The sequence below is a fragment of the Phragmites australis genome, chromosome 6 (assembly GCF_958298935.1).
Source record: "Phragmites australis chromosome 6, lpPhrAust1.1, whole genome shotgun sequence".
NCBI lineage: Eukaryota > Viridiplantae > Streptophyta > Magnoliopsida > Poales > Poaceae > Phragmites > Phragmites australis.
In genome coordinates, this window is record NC_084926.1 from 43,344,042 (window position 1) to 43,367,973 (window position 23,932).

Sequence of the window (23,932 nt, forward strand, 5' to 3'; positions counted from 1 at the left end):
TGCTATGACAGGACAAATTATGGCGCAACTTACCAAACAAAAGTTTGCGTCTCTCGCCCGAGTCGAACAACAAAAATGCTACTGTATGCCATCGTATCACCTCCACCAAATCAGTTCTAAAGATGTCCCCAGTAATTCTGATACATATTTGATGGATACAAAAAAGCTGGTGGTAGAAGTAAACAGCAACTTAAGTACTCAACTCCTACGTGCCCCGGTTGGGATACGAAGTGGTATGTCAGTCATCACAAAACCAAACCAAACGCGCTTAAGTCAGCTACAACTGGTATGAAAAGCAATGTCTGATGAACCACCAGGAAGTGCCAAGCCAGAGATGGAAGGGCATAACAAGGGTCCCCGACGACGACCAACAGGGCTATGAGTCCGCAATGCAGGCGAGCCCCGAAATCAGTATCATATCAGGCCAATAAATTGTCTTACTCCTCATGATATTCTGGGTTCTTCTTAAGAATTACAAAGCCCTCCAGTACCGATGTCAGTGGAATGTATCTGCAGAACACAAATGAACAGTTAATAGGTTTCCTGTGGTGAACATATACAGATGATATAACACATTGCTCGAATTGCAGGTTACTTTTCAGTCGCTAGTTCAGCTCGCTCCCCTGCTGCAAGCAAGACGGGTGTCGAATGTGTCTGGAAGCCGGTAATTGTTTTAGGTCTTCCGGCCTGACCAACCACATCGACAGCTTGCCCAACCCGGACTGGAACAGAGAGGGGCTTCAGATCCTCGTCCACCGTTAAAAGCATCCTAGGCTGTATAAGCCAAAAAAAAAAGGTTCAACAATAGTATCCAACCCTGTTTGGTCCATTCATGGAAGTAGCAATTGACTAATGAACAATACCTGCATTGCTAGGACGATGATGTAGAGAATGTAGTGATACTTCCCTAGAATGGTGGACTTCATATCAAGGCAGGCATGCAGAACAGTTACAAGCCCTCCAAGCGCCATTCTACAAAGACACAAAAAAAATGAAGTGTAGTCCAGTAGCATTTAAGTGTGAATTGAATGTTTATGGGTAGTCACTTACGGGGAAAGAAGAAATCGATCAGAATGGTATGGAGAAAGGGTCAACAAACCCTTACCAAGGTGAACAAGTCCCTGAGCAATTCTTACCTGATGAACACATTAAAATTAATCAATCTATGTAACTTCAATATAACCAAGAAAACATTGTATCTACATGGAGTAAGGATGCCAAAAGATCATTGTGGAATTATACTTACACAAAATAGATGAGCAGCTTCTTTGTAGTAATAACTTGAAAGATTGCGAAGCATGCCAGCTATTCTGGCATTGTTTGTGCCAGCACCGATCAAACCCAATGAGATGATTGCAGCCTAGAGAAACGTAATTAGGATGTAAGATATAACCTGAGAAGTAAGAAACGAACAGCTAGGTTAAGAAAAGGTAAAGGTACAAACCATCGACACATCAGCATCCGCGTCATGACTCAATCTGCTCAGTGTATCCATCACATTTACCTGACAAGGTGAGTGTTAGAAATGTAATCAGAATACCTGATGGGGTGTACAGTATACTAGTGTCTATTATAAGGTGTTGCAGTAAAATCTGCCTTGCTTAGATGTGCTGTGTTCCTAATATGGCACTGGGTCCAACTTGATGACTACTCTTGGGTTATGGGCCCATATTAACAGTATTAGGGAAAGGAAGTCTTGAATTAAGAGGACAAAAAAACAAAGTTAGCTTGCACACCTAACTTTGCAAGATTGGCTTCATAATCACAATTTTTTTCCAAAAAAATGGTGATCAATAATTTATTGAGAAAGCATGCATACATGTTCCCGGTTGTGTGTGTGCTGGTGCAAGTGCATCAAAGAGGTTAGCACTTTCATGTAGTAACTCCATTAATATGGTCTTACTAGAGGGATTTTTCCCAGCACATTAACACAATTTGACCATTTTACCAACCAGCACTGAAAATTTCCCATGGGGAATTTAAGGATTCAAACATAATACAGTTTTGCTTGCAACCTTGTAGCTCTTAACACTTTGTTTATCAGGCATTAATGATTCGAGCATGAGCTAGATTCTACATTTTTGAGAGATGTAAGATCATTTTATTCACATACCTTGGGATTAGATATGCAGAGTATACCGAGAGCAAGAGGAACTGCTCGTCTAATATTCTGCTCACCATACTGCAAAAGACGCTCAAGTGAACGTACAGCCATTTCAGCCCCTAATTCTTCAGCCATAGCAATAAGAGCAATTCCAAGGACAGCTGGCCCTTGGTGTGTTTCACCTTTGTCAAGATGCTGTGAGCAAATGCCAATAAGTTTCTGAACCTGCACACAGAATTCGAGACATTTATTTGAGCCATTCAAATTTTTTACTAGTTTGAAGCTGTGCTAGAAACCTAGAAATGTTAATAAGGAACCTAGAAAGTACAAACTAGTAAAACCTTGAAATTTCAGCTTAAAAGCCATTCAAAATATTAAATATCATTTAAGGTAAAGTACCTTAAGCACATTCCCTGTTCCAGCATATGCCAGTGACATAAGTGTTACGTCACAGTACTTCCCTATCTTCTCATCAAATGTTTTAGAGACCTCTGCGGTAGCCTCTACACTCTCCTGAAATAGGCATTGCCTATTAGTGATAAGTTAACCACATCTTTGAAAGTCACTAAAGTGACCTATAAAAAAGCAGGGGCAATGATACATCCAAACTACATTTGGAAACAGTGGCATGCAGCAACAGGGTAAACAGAAAGTGGTAACAATTACAATCAGAAGTTTTAGGCAATTTTTTGGATCCAAGAAATGGAATCCACAGAAGAATAAGCATGGTGACTCATAATAAAGAAATAATAACTTTTTAAGTAAAAGAATAGGTAAATACTTAAAATCAAAAGTAACGAATAGTATTCCGGATGGATATGTCTAAGGAGCACCTAGCAACAATTTATTTCATACTCAACCTACTCAACGAAAATGCAAACCTTAGAATTGAACAATCTCTCAACGGTTGCTCAAAATTACCTGTTTTCCAAGATATAGAAGGCCAAGTGCAACTGGAAGCAACCGTATAATGGGTTCAGCCAACTCGGCCTCACTACGCTCCATCAAGGCAAAGATGATGGACTGCGCAATCTCTTCATTGCAAGAACCAACAAACACCAATCCCAAGGCAATGGCTGAGAAGACCAAGACCTCAAGAGGTGATTGGGAGTCTCCCAACACACCCGATAGATGCATTTTAAGCTGAAATTTGAGAAATGTTGTTAATAAGGAACATTTAACCAATCTTTGAGACAGTAAGACACAATAATAAGCCCTCATTTCCACCTCATCTTTCTGGGAACCAGCATATGCAATACCGAGACCCAATATTGCCCCAATCCGTATGCTTGAGTCATCCTTGCTAATATACTCCATGAGAATAGCAAGTGCCTGGCAAAACGGTTAGGCTATTAAGAAAAAAAAAGATGAAGGAAGGGAAGAGGGAGGGGGAGGACGAGGGAGAGAGCAGGGAACTAATAAAGTGGAGCACATACAGGGTCACAATCATTCTTCACACCGCAAGAAACAATTCCAATACCAAGCAAAGCTCCAGCAACAACATGAGCATCAGTACTATGCAAGTACTTGTCGAGCTGAGCAAGCCCAGAATCAGTATCCCACAGGAGAATCATTCCCTGGAAATAAAGTTTTTTCCTATTATTGGATAGCTCAAACCAGATGTTATCGTTAGAAACATAGAAAATACTGTAATTATACCAGACTAGCTGCTGCGCTGGCTTTTCCATGTTCCTTGTTCTTGAATAACCAATTTCCAGAAGACCCACTACTGGAAGAATCAGATGGTGGAGTCATCAACTTATCCTGCACAAAGGAAATGATCTTAAGATGCACTATTTCCTCACAAAAAGGATCACTAGTAACAGATTTTTCTGAAAAGCTAACCTGGCCGAACCCAGCATTCACAAACGCATTGACAAATGTTGCAGCCAAATTCTGTCTTGCAGAATCAAGACTGGAGCTGGCACCACGGCCATCAATCAAATGGACCTGCAAATTATAAAGCATAACCATAAATTATTATGGATGATTGAATTGTGCCTCCACAAATATTGTAGGAAGTAAAATATAGGTCACCTTATATATATCCTCTGGAGATTTTGGCTCCATGACCTCAATATCTCGAGCAAGAGTGAGGTATCCCTCACTCAGCTTCGTATTATTAACTATTTCTTGCAAAACCTCCTTGTCATTGTCATCAGCAGCTATCTCATCATCAATCTCCATGGCCAAACCCTTCAGAAGAGTAGAGCTCACGGTTAAAAAGTAGGGGAAAAGCCATTTTTATGGAAAAAAAAATCATGCAGGAAGGTGTAGCCCAGGGTACAGAAGAAAGCAAAACTGAAATCTGTGTGCAAGGATGAACAGTCTGGCACACACGAACGCAGCACTCGCACGCGCGCGCGCACACACACACACACAGAGAGAGAGAGAGAAGGGGGAATACATGGCGTGCAATGATGTATGAGAATTGTTTCTTGAGCAGAAGATCGTCAGTTGTTGTGTAAACTTGCTTCACATACTGCATGGACTGCAAATCATTTAAATGCATGTCAGTTTAAATTTGGTTATAAATGAAGGGGTATAGCATGGGATAATCATGTATTCACTTTGTCAAGGAGCAGAGCAATTCTCAAAGCACTTGCAAGGTCTCCAAACTTCATATAAATGGTATATGCTATGTCAAGTGCCAACATATCATCAGGAGCAGGAAGGTATCTGCAAGTTTCATGTTCGGGCACAGAAAAGTGTTAATTTAATTTCTCAGAAATTCAACAATAGACTCAATCCAAAGCAAGAGCAGAAGCAATAACACAATGTGACAAAGGCATACAGTAGGAAAATAGCAGTGTATAACCAAATGTGCTCACTTACTTGGATGAACTAGTAAGGTACAAGCAAGCTCTTTTGTAGTTTGTAGAGTCAACATGCTCAGCTAGCAAATCAAGGTCTTCAACCTACAAAACAATGAAATATCATGCATCAGTGCATTCTTTAGCAAACAAATATTGGGAGCATACTTTGAGAGAAATAGTATAAAAATTGAAGATACCTCCATAAGAAGATCTACGGCTTCAGGCTCAGCATTATGCTAATAAAAAAACAACAGAACAAATAATTAACAACAGAAATGACAAAAAAGAACACACTGCATTGTTCAAAATGCTGTAACAGAATAAGTAGACATTCGATCATTCTAATCAGAACGAACCTTCATGTGGAATGAAATAATTTGCTGCACTAGCTCCATTAAGGCATCAATGGGCAACTCATCATCCTGTGAAACAACAAAAACAAGCATTAGAGGCATGAAAGCTAAAGAACGGAACAGAATAAACAGGGTCCACAACTTAGTTTCATTTTTACAGCCCAATAGAATTGGGACAAAAGACAGAACAAGCAACAATAAAAATTTGCAGTGATTAGCAAAAGAAATTTCACATGGTTACCAGGTACGCGGAAATGATGACAATGCTAAATAACGAGGGAGAATAAAGAAACTGAGACAAAGGAATAAAAGGCAGTTGTTGCCGCCAACCTTATCAAATAAGACACATCGTCATTTTCAGCTATTCAACAATCGACACTAGGAGCTCAAATTTATGTTATGCAAAAGTCTACAACTTTGTTATCAATGAAAAAAAAGTATTGTTTGTCAGGAATTAATCAAATAGGTCAGATGTGGTAGGAAATTAAGCCTTAGAAACAACGAAAAACATTTTTTCCCAACTTCATTAGGGTGTTAAATAGAAGAATGAGGCAGATTAAAACCCTGGTAGAAGTTATAAATAATAACGATACAAAAGGATTCAAGTAATTGTATTATCGATGAATGAGAGTGAAACCTGGCGCTTTTGGAATTCTTGTGCAATCTCGCCTGCCAAATTTCTGTACATTGAGGCAGCTATTTGTTTAGTATCCAACAATTTTATAAGGAAATAACATGTAAACAAAAAAATTTAAATGTAGCATAAAAACAACAGGAAAAAATATGTCACATCATCAGAACAAACAATAGATTAAATTCCTCTAAGGTATTGGAACATAGCTGAATCATGGGCATTTCGGGATGAGATAACTATATACGACAAGTGTCCTCTAAAAGAAAACCAAGTACAGAAAAGTAGGCAGGAAGTTAATCAAGAAGTTCAACCTAACAATTAGGGAGAAGAAAAGGAAAGCAGTAAATAGCATAGTGCCTAAAATAATATGACTGTGATAAAGAATATGTACCAGATTTGACCAAGTTTGTAAATTGTGAATAGAGGCAGGAGGTTCACTTCTTGTTTCATGATATAATGTGATACATCAGTCAATAAATGCTTACAAAGATTTGATTAGAGAAATATTTTCCCATAATTTTGCACGGATAATATTGTCAATACAGCATGCTAGACATATTTAGACTTCACTAACTAAAGGAGATCTGGAAGAGCAGGTAGAAAAATATAATTCAGTTTTGTTCATACCTCACATATTCATGACCCCATGAACCAATGTCACCTTCAGATCCCAATAAACGGTATTTCAGACTCTCCTGAAACAATTAAAAGGAGGAAATCAAACTTTAGCAGGTGAGTTCAACTGCGGTTAAATAGGAACAACTGAGGATTTCTTTTCAATCAAAGAAATGTCTTGTCTTTGTCTATGACAGTGGGGAAAAACTTATTGCGGCAGGCACATACTCTTTCTCCTTCAAGAGACATTGTCAAGGCTAACACTGACAGTATGTCGGCCATGTACTTCTGCAAATAGTAGTAAGGTGACATCAGCAGCGTACCAAAGCCACGTCTAAAACCACAGCGCAACTGAGAGACCAACAGTTCACACAAACCTTCAGATCAGATTCTGGCATGGTTTCAAAGTAGGACTTGAGGGTTCCATAGTGTGGGCGGAGGAATTTCAGTGGCTTCGGGACAGAAGTCATTGAGCTTGTGGCAGAACGAATCTCCTGCCTGTAAAGGATCAGTTTCAGCGGAAGCAAAAGGAGTTAAAGAAACAAGCTCCTGGTTTACACAAAAATACAGTAGCAGCACTCAATTATACTTCTCACTCACAAAAAGGTGCTCCTAATCTCAACGCATTAGAAAAAAAACAGTTGACATTCAACTATCTCCCACAAAGATGGTAAATTTAAACCTAGAACAAGTATAATAGGCACAACAAAACTGAGTTACCCAGCAAAATTGAGGGGGGGGGGGGGGGGAGCAACGCAATCCTAGAACTGCAACTGCTGGGTTCAGAAAGCGAAATACCTCATGCCCTCGAGCGCAAGCTTCTGCACGCCTGGATCCGCGTCCTGCGCCCGCAGCACGTACAGCTCGAGCTGCTCCTTGAGCGCCAGATCCTCCTCCGACTGCGCCCAAACCACCACCATCCCACGCATCAGGCATAGCAAATCCCCAGATCGATTCGAAGTAAGCAAAGCGAGATTTTGCCCTCCGGCAATTCCGTTCCGCTTGGGCATCGCACGGAGAGGTTGACAGAGGAAAGCGTACTCACCAGATCGTCGTCCTTCTTCTCGTCTTTCTTCTTCCCCTTGGACTTGGCCGGCGGCGGCGGCGGCTGCGCAGGCTCCGACGGCGCGGCGGGGCTGGGGTTCTCGGGTGGCGACATGGCTCCGACGAGCTAGGGTTAGGGCTCGGGAGGCGAGAGAGAGAGATGGAGAGAGCGCAGGACGCCGCCTCCTCCCGGTCGCTTGCGGTGGAAGGCGAAAGGCGGAGGGGAAGGGGAGGGGGATCTCTCGCTTTGCTTGCTTGTTGAGGCCGAGCCGTTCTTCCTGTTCCGCTTCGGCTTCGCTTTGCCCCTCCTCCAAGAATGGACCTGGGCCGTACGATCGTTTGCTTCTTCGACCGGCTCCATTGGATGTGGGCCGTCCTTATCCAGAGTGATTGGTTTTGTTAGGCTGGACTCACGGGCTTGTTGGGCTGATTCGGAAGAGCGGTTTGATGGCGACATCGCCCAAGGTCAGGCCCACCACTACAGGTCTAGTCCCGGACTATGCCAGCTCTGCAGTGCGCAACCCGTGCGGTACGGCCCGCTCAAAGCCCATATAATCTTGTCAGTATAGTATAGATAGGCAGGTGTCTGTGCGTTGTAACAGAAATATAATCACTAAATATAGTAACATCAAGCATAAACTTAAGATATAGGGTTTTGAATGTGTCATAAGAGCGTCGCCGAAAAAATACGTCATGAGCGATACCGTAGTTTGATTTCAAATAGTATCCGAAACAAAAGGAGGAGATCATCTGCTAATCACTAAATATAGTAACATCAAGCACAAGCTCAAGGTATGTAGTTTTGGATATGTCATAAGAGCGTCGACGAACGAATACGTTAGGAGCGATGCCGTAGTTTGATTTTAGATGGTATCCGAAATAAAAGGAGGAGATTATTCGCTAATTTCTCTCCTAATTTTTTTACTTATTTTATTAGTAAAATATGTTTTATATTCATATCTGGTAATGAGGTAGAAAGGCTGAAGGATGAGGGTCCATGATAAAAGTGGATAAATTATTCGAATTTTAGGTATTTTTATTATATATGAGGGAAGTAAGAGAAGAGATGACGTCGAACCGACTCATGTTTTATATAGTAGAGATTAATGGTTGGTTATAGCCACAGCTTGCCACGCCTAAGGTTAGACAAATTTAACTAGCTTAAACACCGGTTTGGTTTGTAGCCGCAGCTATGGCAAGACTCCTTTTCTGATGCTTGGGTCCCGTATGTCAATGACTAAAGATGTGTGGCAAGGTTCCTTAGTCCTACCAAAGTTTGGCGAAGCTTTTCACCAACTAACTTAAGGCGAGTTTGACAAAAAGTTATGACTAATAGTGGCAACCTTACTATATGAATTAAACAGGTCGTTAGTTCATGCTTTTCGTATGTTTTTTATCGATGATTGGCCAGATCACACCAAGTGTGCGTTATTATTCTAGCGCTATTTTTTAAGTGTTGAGACCAGGGTTCAAAAAACCGTCGGTAACCGCTCAAAAATCGCGGTTACCGACCTTCCCGGTCCGGTCCGATTTCAAAAACCGCTCGGTAACCGAAATTTGAATTCAAAAAATTTGAAAAAATAAAAAAATTTAAAAAAATTCAAAAAAAATCTTAAAAAAAACTAGACACAATTCTAAGAACATCTGTGAAAAAAAATTCAAAAATAATGTCTTTTGCATCATATTCTATAGGGAGAAAGTTTGAAAAAAATGAAAAAAATTGAAGCGTGCGGCTCAATTATTAACTCACGTTAAGGAAAAGTGTAACATGCAAACACATATTTTTCTTGTATAAAACGTATTTTAAGAGAACCTTTAAAATTGATTTCACTTTATTTAGAGTTTTATTAAATTCTCTATGATTTTTACAAAGTTCACAAGCATAAAGTGAATATGTTAAGAAAAATCACTGTAATTAATTTTTTCATGTCTACTATTATTTTTTATACGTAAATCATAATATAAATAAGCTAATGAAAGTGGTTTCACTAATTTTTAAGGTGTGATGGGTCAGTTATGAATTAATCTAGTCGCAACACATTTACACAATCATGCATGTTACAATAACTAATTCATGAGTTCATATATTTTTAAAAGATATAGGATCATGTAAGAAGACTAACAAAATTAGTTTCATGATTTTTGGATTAGCAAAGAGTAAACTATGCATTTACCTTGGTTTAACAAATAAAATTTCTCACAGAAAATTTTGAACTTTTTATGAGTATAAATACTTTTATCATGTAGATCATGTTACAAGGAATCCAACAAAATTTGTTTCACTTGATTTGAAGCTCGGATGAATTAGTTATTGATTTTACAAGATTGAACCCTTTTTTAGATTTTTTGTTGAACTGCGCTGAAATTCGATAAAACCGCTCGATAAATCGAGAAAACCGAGCGGTTACCGAGCCAAACCGCTCGGTAACCGACCGAATCAAAAATGCGAGAAAATCGCTCGGTAACCGACCCAAACCGCTCGGTAACCGACCCAAACCGCTCGGTTACCGAGAGGGCAAAAACATGATTTTTTCGCAAAAATTTAAAATTTGCCGAATGAATTTTCTCCGAATTTTTTTGAATTTTTGACCGGTAATCGCGGTTACCGCGGTTTTTCGGTTACCGCCGGAGGTCGGTAACCGACCTCCGGTCGGTAACGCGAACCTTGGTTGAGACTTGGTAGCATCAGTACGTGCTAAGTTCTACGAGGGTCTGCCTTGTGCAGATGTTAGCGCCACCGGGCTCCCTGTTGGGCGGAGCATGGGAGCAACCGGTGGAGCCTGACCTAGAGCGACGGGAGGCCTACCTTTGGTGGGCCTGAGCGGGATTATTTATTCTACTATGTAAAAGGAAAAGGTCCACTTTACCCCCTCAAACTATTGATCCAACTTGCAAGGCCACCCGCAACCGGGATACCAGAAATAGAACCCCCCCCCCCTTCATGTTTGGAAAATGGATGTGGAAACGCCGTTGTGTCCGAGTGGTGCATAAATAGCGGTTTCAAATTCACACTGGCCCGAATGGAATCCACATAGAATATGAGTTGGAACGGCCATTCAGACGCGTCTTATTCCCGATTGGGGATTAGGGTTTAGGTCCCCATTCCCCATTCGAGCTCGCATGGTTGAGGGAGAGGAAGTGTCGGCAACGACGGTGGGATTCGACCCACGTGTGGTCGGCATTGAAGAAATTGGTTCCCGGGGATGACATTCATAGCGTGGCGGTGTAGTTCGATCAGAGTTGAAGAATCGTGCGAGGTAAGTAGTGTTCCTCACTGTTTTGTTGTTGGTTTTTCCCAGATGTGGTGATTTGAGTTCGTTCTTAGTTGGGTGTAGTTGGTGATTGTTTGATTTTGTCGTAGGGTAGCTTGAAATGGATGTGTGTGCCACGCTCCCAATTCGATTTCACTTGGATGGGGAGTTCTTGCACTATGGAAAGGATGTGCACTATGTAGGAAGCAGAGAGGCTATGTCTTACATAGAGCGTGATAAGATTTCGTTGCTTGAGATTGTAGGACACCTTAGAGACCATTGCACTGTTGTTGATGGCACCCTATTGCATTGGTAATTTCCTAGTAATTTCATGATGGCATTCGAATATTAGTAGATGACAAGGGTTACCAGCATATGTCTAAGTGCATTGTGAAAGGAAGGGTTGCTGATATATATGTAGAAGATGTATTTGTGCAAGCACTGCCAGATGAGGATGAGGGCTGAGGTGTTAAGGTCAGTGACTTTGAGGATGAAATGAAAGAGATGTCTAAGGGAAAATCAAATGAAAGTGATGATATGATACAAGAAATAGAGGTTGTACGTAATTGAAAGGATCGAATGGCCCAAAAGGATGGTGAAATGGGCAATTAAAACTTCTACCGTAATCTAGAACAAATAGCAACCTTAGTCTAGAAGAAAGGAAATGCGACTAAATGATCAAGCTAGGAGACGGCAACAAAACAAGCAATCAAAGACACTAAAAAAATACGGAATTGAAAGCTTGTAAGAATGTAGATGCTTAAATTAAATTACAAAATAGTAAAAAGATGGAAAAGAGAACACCGAATTTTTTCTCGAGGTATCGAGGAGTTAGATCTTCCCCTAGTCTTCGTTGGAGCATCCACCAAGGATATCGCTCCCCTTGAGTCATCAAGACTCAAGTGCTCCTGTCGGAGGATTACTCCTGTCGCAGGGATCCCGAGAGACCCCTTTTTAGGGATTCGACCGGGGGGATGATCCTGAATAAGTTCGTTGGAGAAATGAATGAGAGAGTAAATGTAACGGCCGGTGGTGGGGGACGATTGACCTAGTGCAAAGAAATAAATGCACCGGGGTTTAGACAGGTTCGGGCCGCACGGGGGCGTAATACCCTACTCCTGTATGGATGCAATAACTGTCCTGAGGGATGTCCCCTGAGGATGTATCTGGTTACAAGAAAGATGATCTATCTAAGAGCTTGAGGCTCCTTGTTCTTCGGCTGGAGCTATGCTCAAGCCTGTTCACAATGTCTCTGTTTGCTTGCTTGGTTCGTCGTGGGGCTCATCTTCCTCGTCTCCCCCCGTTCTTCTGGTGTGCCGACTCTTTTATGCACTCACCGGCCACGACATACCCCGAACGGGAAGGAAGGGGTACAAGTTCCAAGACGCCATGACTGAAATAGGCGTCATCATTTCCTCTGGGTGAAATGACTGGGACGGTGAAAAAACGCGGCGCGCGTTCGGTCACTCGTCACTGTGGACGCCCTGGCGACGGGCGCCGTTGAGAGGGCCCACCAGGCAGCCACAGAGGCACCCGGCGTACCCGCCCTGTCTTGTTCCTCTGCCACGGCAGGGCGGCAGGCGGAACGCCTTGATCCTGGCGATGTTATCCCGAGACACACCGGATGATACGGGACGGGACCCTTGCAATTAATGGCCCCACGCCTCTCTGCCAAAGCATGGTAGGGACTGACACTGCGGCAGGAGCAGTTGGGGATGTCAGGCCGCGCACGCCCATTAAATACGGCCTCGGACCTCTGACTGGTTGACACCTCATCGGCGGGCCCCTCGGGGGGTACTGTTCACCTCCCCGAGCACCCTCTCCCGAGAACGCCTACCCTTCCCTCGGGGTACCGGGCGCTCGGGGGCACTGTTTACCTCCCCGAGCACTCTCGCACGAACCTTCGGGGAACCGAGCGCTCGGGGGCTGCCACGTGCAACCCTGAGCACTCTCTCCCGAGCACTTTTGCACTAACCCTCGGGGAACTAGGCGCTCGGGGGCTGCCGCACGCAGCCCCCCGAGCACTCTCTCCCGGAACTTAGCTCTTCTGATCGTCGGGGGACTAGGGTGCTCGGGGGTGACCAGGCACCTCCCCGAGCACTTTCTTCCCGGTACTTGGACTCTGCGGGTCATCGGGAAACTGGGGTGCTCGGAGACCAGAGGTTGTGGCCCCAAGCACCTTCTCCCGGAACTTAGATTTCCTCATCCCGCGGGAGGGACCTCGCGGGATGGTGACACGTGGCAGACGGCTGGCCTGGCCTCGGACCTCAGGGACCCCCGGTTCCTGATACACCGACAGCTCCCTCATGATTACCACTTCTCTATTTTCGGATTGACGGGCATCAAACCAAGTACATAACTCGTCATAGGGCTCCCACAAGAACTCCAACAATTCACCAATACACCTTCAATCATCAAATACCGGCTAAGTGTTGCCAACCATCAAGAGTAACAAGCCAATAGTTTCACTTGACTAGATGCACATTTGGTACTATCCAAACACTAATGATGTTCTTAATCTTCAATTAGAGATTTAGAAATCAATTCAAGTGCTCTGTCTTGCTTCTTGATGACACACACAGTGTATGAATCCCTTTGGGTCGCGAGAGAACCAAATGAAACCAAGTGGAGGGGTATTTATAGGCTAGAGGTCTAAATTTTAGCCATTGTCTGACCACTCACTTTTTATGTTAACACCGAATGATCCGATGAGTATCTCCTTACTCACACCACACAATCCAATGAGTACAAATTTTAATCCCCACTATACCAGCTGTCATTAACCGTTACTGCTGAGAAATAGTCAGGTGTTATCATCCGGTGAGCACACACTTAGCACCGGACCATCATGTGAATACAACATAGAAAAATTACCCTTTTGCAACCTTCTCTGGAAAATATGCTCTGATGATGATTTCATTACCATCACCGGACTATCCACTAAGTTGAACTTCTTCTGGCATCGAAAACTTCTCTACAGGAAATGCTCCGGTGTACATATTTGACTATCACCAAACTATCCGGTGAGTAGAACTTCTTCACACCATCTGAAGCAACCCTCTCTAGAAATATTGCGCCGGTGATAAGAGTCAGGTGCACACATCATGATCACCGAACCATTCGGTAAACTTCATCACTTGGAATTACCTCTGGAATAAATAGTCCAATGATTTCATCATTGCATCACCGGATAATCCGGTAAGTTGAACTTAATTTTTCCTGGACAATTCCACTTCTACTAAAATTAAACTGGTGCTCTGAACAAACTAATACCAGACCATCTGGTGTAACACTTCTAATATTCTTGGACACGTGTCACCTAGAAAAGCATTCAATGATTCTACAACTTTAATCACAGGATCATCATGTGTATGAAATGTGTTTTCTGACTTGATGACCAAACATGGTCCGGTGAGAACAAGCTTCACAAGATCGGATCATCCGATGAACTAAAGACTCTAAGTTCGTCCAATTCAAACTTTCTTGAGCTCCAACTCCTCGACATCTCAACCATGAGCTTCTCTGAGCTACCTAGTGCTAGAATTTCATAAGTGTGCATCAAATCAAGTCTAGACTCACTAGGTCAAGCTACTACTCTTAGCCTATCTTTATAGTATGATCAAAAGACTAAGAAAATAGACATATACTACTCTAAGTGTCATTCATCTCCTTTATGACACTTAGACCTAGAAGATCCTTAATCTTGCTCATGCAAGTATTGGCAATTGTCTAGATTGCCTTGCCCCTATGCAATTTCTTACATTTTTCTTTAAGACCAATACCTTAGATGATTATATTGCCAACTGCTACACAATGAAAGAATTTAGGAAAACTTATACTCACTGCCTTAAACTAGTGGATGGTATAAGAGGGTGGCCAGTTTCTGGTAGGCCTCAACTCAAAGCTCTTGGCTATGTTAGGATGACTGGTAGACCTAGGACAGAAAGGATAAGAGGGCCAACAGAAAAACCAAGGCCACAAAAATTTCAAATGTTGGGACAGTCACCAGATGCATAAAATGCAAAGGTGTTGGTCATAACAGATTCACATGTGAGAAGAGAAATGGATCTAACACACAAAGAAGTTCTGCACAGTCACAAAGAAGTAACACTTTGATTCAGTTTGCTCCCGATGACATAGCAGTGGTGTCTCAAACACAGTTGAGTTCTGCTAACACAAGGAAAAGAAAGACACATTCATCTGGGAACTCACAGAAGGTAAATATGCATGTCTTTAAGTTAATTTTTTTTACACTATATTATGCTTGACCATAACTCTGGTACCTTTCAGGAATCTATCAAACTAAAGAAGATGGTCAGGTATCTTTCCAAGGCAAAGGTGACCACATATGTTGTTGGATCAACTATTGTCAACCTCCATGCCACTATGCCAAGATCACAAGAAAATTCCAGTGTATCCATCACCATCAAATCTGGGACAGCTTCAACTAGTGTTTCTGCTCATGAGCCAACAAGTAGGAAGCCAGTTCCAAAGCCTCCAGCTACAACCACAGGGCCACTAATTCTACTTCCATGGATTATGCTAAACTATTATAATTTTGTGTAATGTTCTAATGAAACTTGTTTTCTACTACTATTATGATCGATGTTTGTAATGTCAGACTTATGTCCTGTGTATGTGAACAATGTCTGTGAAGCTAGACTTATGTCCTATGTGTGTGGACAATGTCTGTAAAGCTAGACTTATTGCTTATTTGTGAACAATTAATGTAATGCATGACTTATAGCCAACTTGTGCAAAATTTATGTAATGCACTATTGATGTCTTGTTCTCAACCATTGACTAACTTATTTATATCCATTTCAACACAAATAACTGACTAATCATCGACTGATGTCTTGTTCTCAATCATTGGCTGACTAATGCATGACTTATTTATGTCCATTTCAACACAAATCAATTGAACTAGCAGACCAATTCACTCCATCAGCTAAAGGCATCCATTACAACTTTCAAATGTTATAATTAGATGACACCCTTGCCAAACAACAAAGACAAAACAACAACAAGACAGACCAATAAAATGAAAATCAACACATATGCATGTTTCTCTATCCTACAAAGTCTAACATGGAGAACATCAGTATCAGCTTCTTCCTCCCCACATCCAACTGCATCAAGCTCCATTTGCATGCCTTCAATCACTCTCCTCTGTTCATCCAGTTTTGCCTAGCATCTTCAAGTGCACTTCTCAGGTCCTCTCTTTCCATCTTCAGAGCCCTCACACTATTGCGCAAATCCAACAACAATTGCCGTAAGAAATCTGAGGTCGCACCATCGAACCAAGAGAAGAAATTGCATCCCCACCTGCAAAAAATCAAGTTCAATTTGACCACGGAAGAACACAAACCCTAAATCCCTAGATTTGAACACCCCACATGACGAGATCCACCGCGCTGCCTTCGCCTTGAATCTGCACAACACGACATGCTCATACTGCAGTGACCCTTCTCTGTATGGGATGGGCGACGTCAAGCTACCCCCTTCTTGTTGTCAGTGAGACCCACCAAATGAGCAACCAAAGCCGGATCCAGCCGACATAGCTGGGCTCCTCGAGTGCCATCACCCTCTCCTTCACTTCTCGACCTAATCTTCCCTCTCTCTTTCTCTTTTCTGCCTGCATCCCGTGTTTAGCCAAATGGGCAGTCCAACTAAGCATCCGGCGTGGATTCAAAACCGCTATTTATGTGCCACGTCAGATGCGAGGGGGGTTCCACATCTAGTTTCCAAACATGAGGGGAGTTCTATTTCTGGTATCCCAATTGCGGGTGGTCTTTCAAATTAGACTAATAGTTCAAGGAGGAAAAGTGGACTTTTTTCTATGTAAAAAAATGATGATTATTTTGTAGAGAGGTTTTTTTTCCCTGGTTGATACGGTGAGAAATCCTGGAGAGCCTAAGCCAGCGCAGGGTGATCTACAACTGCAACCCAAAAAAGGTATGAATGCAGTTAGGATGTGATTGGTTGCCCGTATGGGTATTGCTTACATGTGTCGTATATGCAGGCTGGGGGACGCAGGCTGAGCGGAGTTATATTTATTGAAAAGGAGAATGTTTAGTTGGTTGTATCTGTCTGAATAAGTTGAGTCGAGTTTCTATTTAGTTGACCAATTCTGAGACCGTATGAACGGATGCAAGAGTTGAGAGTGTGATTGATTACTCGTACAAAAATAATTTTGTGACATTGACAAGTGGGTCCACTTGCATGAGCGAATGCAGAAGCCTGCATTTATCGGGCCAAGCTGGGGAGGGAAGCTCGATTCAAGGTTACCTCTCGGACCAGACTGCGGGCGTATATTTATATTCATTGGGCCAGGCTGAAACAGTGCATGCGGGCAACCAAACACGTTTCTCTCTAAGATTATACGCATCTATCGGACCAGATTGCTCTCATATGGGTAACTAATCAGACCCGTAGCTACTTAGCCTGGCAAAAGAATGTTACTCATGCCTAGGTTGTGTTTGGTTCCCTGGATGAAGTTTCGTAGAACTATATTGTATAAGAAAGTTATGGAAAGTATGCTGCTCGGAGTTATATTTTTTGAAAAGTAGATTGTTTGTTTGGTTATATATATCTAGACAGACTGAGTTAAGATTATATTTGATTGAATCAATCTGAAGTCGTATAAACGGATGTAAAAATTAAAATTATAATTGATTACTCGCATAAAGATAATTTTATGACACTAACAAATAGACCGGTTTACATAAGCAGATACAAAACTTATATCCACCGAACCATACTACAGAGTGAAACTCGAATCAAACTTCACTCTCAGGCCAGGTTGATGCCATATATATGTACTCGTTGACCCAAGCTCAAATTAAACAGTACATTCAAACAATCAAACACGTTTTTTTTAAATTATACGCATTCATCAGCCAAGACTAGATTAATTTGGACAACCAAACACATAGTTTACCAACTGGACCAACAACTCGTGTCTTTTAAGCAACAAACGCAGGAACAAGGAGAGATCCCATGGGTAAGCATCTAGTATCTCAGCAAATGAATATTTCTCCGAGCTTATGAACCATGTTTTTTTTATAAACATCAGTATAAGTCATAAACATACATACTTACAACATCACACTCCCGAAGACCGAAGAAGCGTTGAAGGGTGCTCCAAGACCTAACGAATAGCCAAGGTTTGTTGACTATCCCTAGATACAATCCTATGAACATCATAAATACTATCCGCGATTCCTCCTTTGGCCATTTCGCATATTGGCTTTTGTATCATATGTGACGTCAACCATAAGTTTGATCACATCACATTCAGTTCGAGTCAGGCAATTAAATTTTTTATTAAAAAATAACTTCCAAGAAAGAAAAGGCAGCGAAGGAGAGAAGATGCTGACGAGGATCTGAATTGGACGACAACACAGGTCCAAATCAATCGACATCGATTTGAGCCGTCCAGTGTCGTTCTCTGCACAACTCTTCTATTACACGCGCGCAGTCAGTGCCCACTAGATTTGCTTTCCCGTGTCCTATTGACAACTAGCAATCAGTTCTGGAGAAAAACTTTCATTCATCTAGTTCATATAAAATGTTCGAAACCAATTTAACAGGTTTGAGGAAAAACTTACTTCAAACACGACGAGAAATCCGACGCCTTCCAGCAATCATTCATCAGGCAATTATATTGCCGGCAAATGGCTCCCGAACAGAATGAACGCGCAGAGAAGCAGAACAGAAGCAAGCATAGCTTAACAGCGAAAGTAAAGTACTCCAGTAGTGTCTCATCACTCCCAGCTAGCCCAGGATGCGGCACGGCCTACCCGCTACAAAAATTTCCAAACGTTGCATAGTGAAAAAGAAACATAAAACCCGTCCTTTGCCACAATTCAAATAGAACCTGGACCTTAACACTCCTCCAAAGCTGAGAAAAGTTGGCGATATTTAACAAAAACAGAATTTTTTATCCAGCAGCTTACCCATATCCTAGGGCAATATCTAGAGAAGGTCAGCGACGTTGGCCGGCAGCTCCTCGACGGTCACATTGTAGAACCTCTGGATGTCAAACAGCATCCTCTCGTCATCACGGGTGACAAAGTTGATGGCAACACCCTTCCTCCCGAAACGACCACTACGGCCAATGCGGTGGAGGTAGTTCTCGGGCTGGGTCGGCAGATCGTAGTTGATGACCAGGGAGACCTGCTGGACATCAATACCGCGGGCAAGCAGGTCGGTGGTGATGAGCACACGGGAGGACCCTGACCTGAACTCCCTCATGATGATGTCCCTGGTGTTCTGGTCCATGTCACCGTGGGTGGCGGAGACGGTGTGGTCCCTGCTCCTCATCTTGTCAGTGAGCCAGTCCACCTTGCGGCGGGTGTTCACGAAGATGACACTCTGGGTGATGGCCAGGGTCTCATACAGGTCACAGAGGGTGTCGAGCTTCCAATCTTCCTTCTCCACGTTGACATAGAATTGCTTGATACCCTCAAGGGTGAGCTCATCTCTCTTGACAAGAATCCTGACGGGCTTGTTCATGAACTTGCGGGTAATCTCAAGGGCCTCAGGGGGCATGGTAGCAGAGAACACACCGACCTGAATCTTTGATGGAAGAAGCTGGAAGATATCGTAGATCTGCAAAGGGCACATGTCAGTCCAAGCAATTCAGCTAAAGTTTTCAAAAGATAGCTTCCATAATGGTTCAGGAACATTAGATGAAGTGTTATGTAAAAGATGAACAGTTCAAAGCTGGTTCAGGAACATTCACCCCAACAAGTACAAATATGAATTAGTTGAAAGGAGATTGCAATCTGCTGCACAGCAGTTCAAGCTAAACAGGTAAAATCAATTTAATAAGGCAGTTCTAAGAATCAGATATGTTTTTTCCAGAAATTTTACATCAATTTAACTTTGCAATAAATCAACAAAGAGTTGGAGAAATCATATTAGATCTGGTTTGGGACTTCATGGGTAACACCTAAAGATATCTGTCATGTAACATAATTACTAACCAAAAACATCACCAATTGCTACACTAATACAGCACTAGAAGTTGTAGCATAACAAGGAGTAAGAAGTATCAAGCATGACAATATAGCACTAGAAGTTAACAAGGAGTAAGAAGTAAACCTGATCCTTGAAACCACGAGAGAGCATCTCATCAGCTTCATCCAACACAAACATCTTAATGTGATCTGGGCGGAGTGACTGCCTGCGCAACATATCAAACACACGCCCTGGTGTGCCCACAACAACATGCACACCACTAGCAAGAATCCTTTGGTCCTCACGAACAGACGTTCCACCAACACAGGCATGCACTTTGACACCCAAATAGTCCCCAAGAGCACGCATGACTTTCTCAATTTGCTGCGCAAGCTCACGGGTTGGAGCAAGGACCAATGCCTGGCACTCAACCAACCCATAGTCAAGCTGCTGCAAAATTCCAGAACAGAATGTAGCTGTTTTTCCTGTTCCAGATTGAGCTTGCTGAATCACATCAAGCCCCTTGCAGAAGGGAACAATTCCCCTTTGCTGAATAGCTGATGGCTTCTCAAAACCTGCAAATCATGTATTGTGTTTGTATGACAATCAAACTTTAACCATCAAACATTGGGACATAAATGGGATTTTTGTATACCATAGGCATAAATGCCTCTCAGAAGGTTCTCTTGGAGCCCCATGAGATCAAAACTTTCACAAACTTCATCATACGAAGTGAAGAATTCTTCGCTTTCACCTTGCTGCCTGTATATTGCAAGCATGGTACAAAAATAAAGTTGTAAATCTGTAGAACAACGTGTTGGGAGAAAATGGAAGCTAAATAATATAGCCTCAAAGTGGCCAAGATAACAAAATTGATGTAAGATGACTTACAGCAGCTCCTGCATCTTGTTGTCAAACTGCTTAGCATCAAACTGGGAACCCTCAGGTGCCAATCCTGACATGGCTGTATAGTAAAGAAAAAAAAAAGAGGAGGTTAAAAAAAAGGTACAACCTAACAGAATAAACTTTTAAAACATTCCATTGCTACTGTACATCACAAAATAGCAGATGCTCTCTTTAAGTAAGAAGAGAAACACAGGAAATTCGCAAAGATTGCACGAAGTACTATGAAACCATGTGCTTAAATACTTATGAAACCATGTGCTTAAATAACTTCAATCAACTCTGCAAAAACTCCAGATGTCAACACTGCAGTCAAACTCGCACAATTGACCAAGAAGTTCAAATCAAGCTCAGCTCTTCACTTGATAATGTTAGCAGGAGGCCCAAAATCAGCCTAAATAGTTCTTGTACAGTTGTACCATTAGCAACCTGAACCGAGGAGCAAACAGCTCGGCGGTTTGATTAGCTGGTATTCCAAGTTGTATTGCTCATCTTCTAAGTACTGATTGTATGCCGCCATTCTCTAATTAATAAAGAGCTCGTTTCCCTCGGAAAAAAAAAACCTGAACCGAGGAGCGACTACACACCACATATAGGCCAAGTGGAAACCGTAACACATTTATGGAAACCGGTATCACATTTATTATGGATGGAAGCACATCAAACAGAGCAGCAAAGGAAACAAGTTGACCTCAAAATAGGCCATGCCTTTCCATGATTACATGCACTATTATACACACGCACACAACAAAGATAACTAAGACCCACGCACGGCAAGCACATGGAAACACAACACCCTACTAATTCGCTCCAAGCAACTTCGCATCAGTAACAGTACAATAACCAAACTCATGTGCACGAGACCACTCCACAGTACACATAACATTAGATTCAGAACAAACGACTGCGACGTACCAAGCTTGAAGATAACAAGTGATTAACTTTGTTTCCTCAACAAAAACAGACAAAAATTTGATATTCCGGTGCTGCTATCAGTAAAACCACACGCTTAGAGCGGCAGAAAATCTGCAGGAAAAGCCTAGAAACCCCCCTAAATCGAAGACCAAGGAACGTATCTCCCGATCAAACTCATGAAACTGGGTGGCTAAGGGCGACAGAAAACCTTCCGCGCCTCCATAAGCGGAACACCAACCTTTCCCTTCGAATCGACCCAGATCCAAATCAGACCACTATAGACAAACCCAACCACGCACCAAATCAGACCAGACTCCACCGCACCGACAGATCGAGCAATATGCCACAGAACCCGACGAAACAGGCAGCACGAGGGGATAGAGAGATCTGTGCCGGCTTTACCTGACGAGCGCGGGGGCGAGCACGACGACGGCGAGGACGCTGGGCGCTGCGGTCGCGGGCGAATCCGAGATCAGCGTCTCGGATTCGATTCGGCGGTGGCGCTTGGGGAGGAAACGAAGGAGAGGGTTTGGAGGAGGCAGAGGCTGGCGGCTTATATGGGTTTCCGACGGAAGCGGGGCGCGGCTCGACTCGTTCCTTCTCGACTCGCGCTGGCTGGGACGAGGCAGCTGGTGATTCTGAAAAGCAGTTTATAAAAATTAAATTATAAAAAATTAGGTTTAAAAAAGTTAGATTATAAAAAGTTTTTAGGTTGTAGATTTAAAATTTTTTGATGGATAATTTAGAAAAATAAACTTTTGTAATCTATCAAAAGCTGAAAAAATCAGCATTTTAGATTCTCACAATCCAACTAGCAGATTTTAAAAAACTATAACTAAAAACTGTCTATTTGTTTCAGCTTCGGATTGTAACAAACAGATCCTAAATTTGCATAGGCTGTGGTTTTGAAGTTTTTAATATCGAAAATGGTGGTGGTTATTATAATTAGTTAGTTTTTATAATAAATTTTTAATTTTTTTAATATATAAAAGTTTAAAAAGCTAGTTAGAATCTACTTCTTAACTTTAATTTATTTCAGTCATAATCACTTTTTAGTCAGCCAAAAAACCACAGGAACTTAACCGTTGGCTAGCTTCTTACTTTTTTTTTTCATAAAAAACTGAAAAGCTTGGGTGTGGGTGGGCTTAGCTTGTTTGGAATTGGGCCCTTGCAGCACGGCTCTTGCTTTTTTTCTCTCGGTAGCGAGAAGGGTGCAATTGATCGGATACATATATTCCTGATCTGATCTTAGTCAATATTTTTTTAGTTAAGGCTAGATACGTATATAGATATTTTTGGTAACAAATACATATGGGTACAAATCGAATATGTGACGAATTCAATGCAGACAATACCAGTCACGAATGCTTCTTTGGATATTGAATAAAAGCAACAATAATATATATATATATATATATATATATATATATATATATATATATATATATTGTATATGTTATAATCTTTGGACTATTCCATGTGTCTAAAACTCAATTGTATTAGCGAGTCTACATGCAAATTAGCAATATACTCCCGTAAAAAGAGTCATGTTAGAGTAAAAACGGAGAAGTTGCGAGTGTTTAATATGTTGGCTAAAAGTTATTATAATTATTTGAATATATTAATGACTTTAAATGAAAAGACTCAACTTGAAAATTGTACATCTTGTCAAGAGCTACAATTTTCATATAAAAATTATCTCCATCCAACCCTATATGGAAAATTTATAAGATTCAAAAATAAGCTTAGATAATTTTAAGATATATCCAATTTATAAGTTCCGAAAAATAAGTTTAGATACAAATATCGGACTCAGACTCCGGTATCCGGAAAAATCTCAAATATCCGATTTTTTATTTCGAAATACTATTTGAACCCTTTCAAATGGTCAATCGGTTTAAAAAAAAATCCGATCCTTCTGCACCTAGCGGCTAGTCCCGGCTCCTGCCTCTTCAGAATGGAATATTTTTCAAGTAATCAAGAAAAGGAAAAAAGAGAACGGAATCTTTTTGTTCCCTCCCTCCAGACTCCAGTCAAGGCGACGAACCCTCTGCCTCTTGGCTGTTAATTTTGGATTCTTTTCTTGTACTACCGAGCATCGAAGGAAAAGTGTACTCGTACTGCTTTCGATAATCTGTTCACCGGGTCTAGCTATCAAAAACTTGATTTCGTACCGATCTTACGGCAGTTGTGACAGACTATAGAAACTATGACAAACCATATTTTAAATAGAAAATTTTGGTAAGCAACCAAACAATCCTTAAAATACACAACAGGAATTACCAATTTGTCATGGGCACAACTCAACACGTGACCACGCCACCTACAAC

General features: G+C 41.8%; 2 protein-coding genes across 2 annotated transcripts; both read right to left on the bottom strand.

Moving 5' to 3' along the window:
• LOC133922675 (26S proteasome non-ATPase regulatory subunit 2 homolog A-like) lies at positions 1–7,855 on the bottom strand. The gene is made up of 25 exons (XM_062368103.1): positions 7,568–7,855; positions 7,321–7,421; positions 6,900–7,020; positions 6,751–6,810; positions 6,535–6,602; positions 5,911–5,953; positions 5,277–5,342; positions 5,118–5,156; positions 4,940–5,022; positions 4,675–4,783; positions 4,512–4,595; positions 4,142–4,300; positions 3,950–4,054; positions 3,764–3,868; positions 3,541–3,681; positions 3,332–3,436; positions 3,026–3,247; positions 2,504–2,617; positions 2,114–2,329; positions 1,445–1,504; positions 1,247–1,360; positions 1,051–1,136; positions 864–972; positions 596–774; positions 1–510 (listed from the first exon to the last, which is right to left on the bottom strand). Exons 1-25 carry the CDS (start codon positions 7,679–7,681, stop codon positions 438–440), a joined length of 2,676 nt encoding a protein of 891 aa, XP_062224087.1. The 5' UTR covers positions 7,682–7,855; the 3' UTR covers positions 1–437.
• Positions 7,856–18,526: 10,671 nt separating this feature from the next.
• Positions 18,527–22,215, bottom strand: LOC133922676 (eukaryotic initiation factor 4A-3-like). The gene is made up of 5 exons (XM_062368104.1): positions 22,005–22,215; positions 20,676–20,748; positions 20,440–20,546; positions 19,929–20,359; positions 18,527–19,433 (listed from the first exon to the last, which is right to left on the bottom strand). The coding sequence occupies exons 2-5, from the start codon at positions 20,744–20,746 to the stop codon at positions 18,798–18,800; spliced, it is 1,245 nt and encodes a 414-aa protein (XP_062224088.1). The 5' UTR covers positions 20,747–20,748; positions 22,005–22,215; the 3' UTR covers positions 18,527–18,797.
• Positions 22,216–23,932: the final 1,717 nt, after the last annotated feature.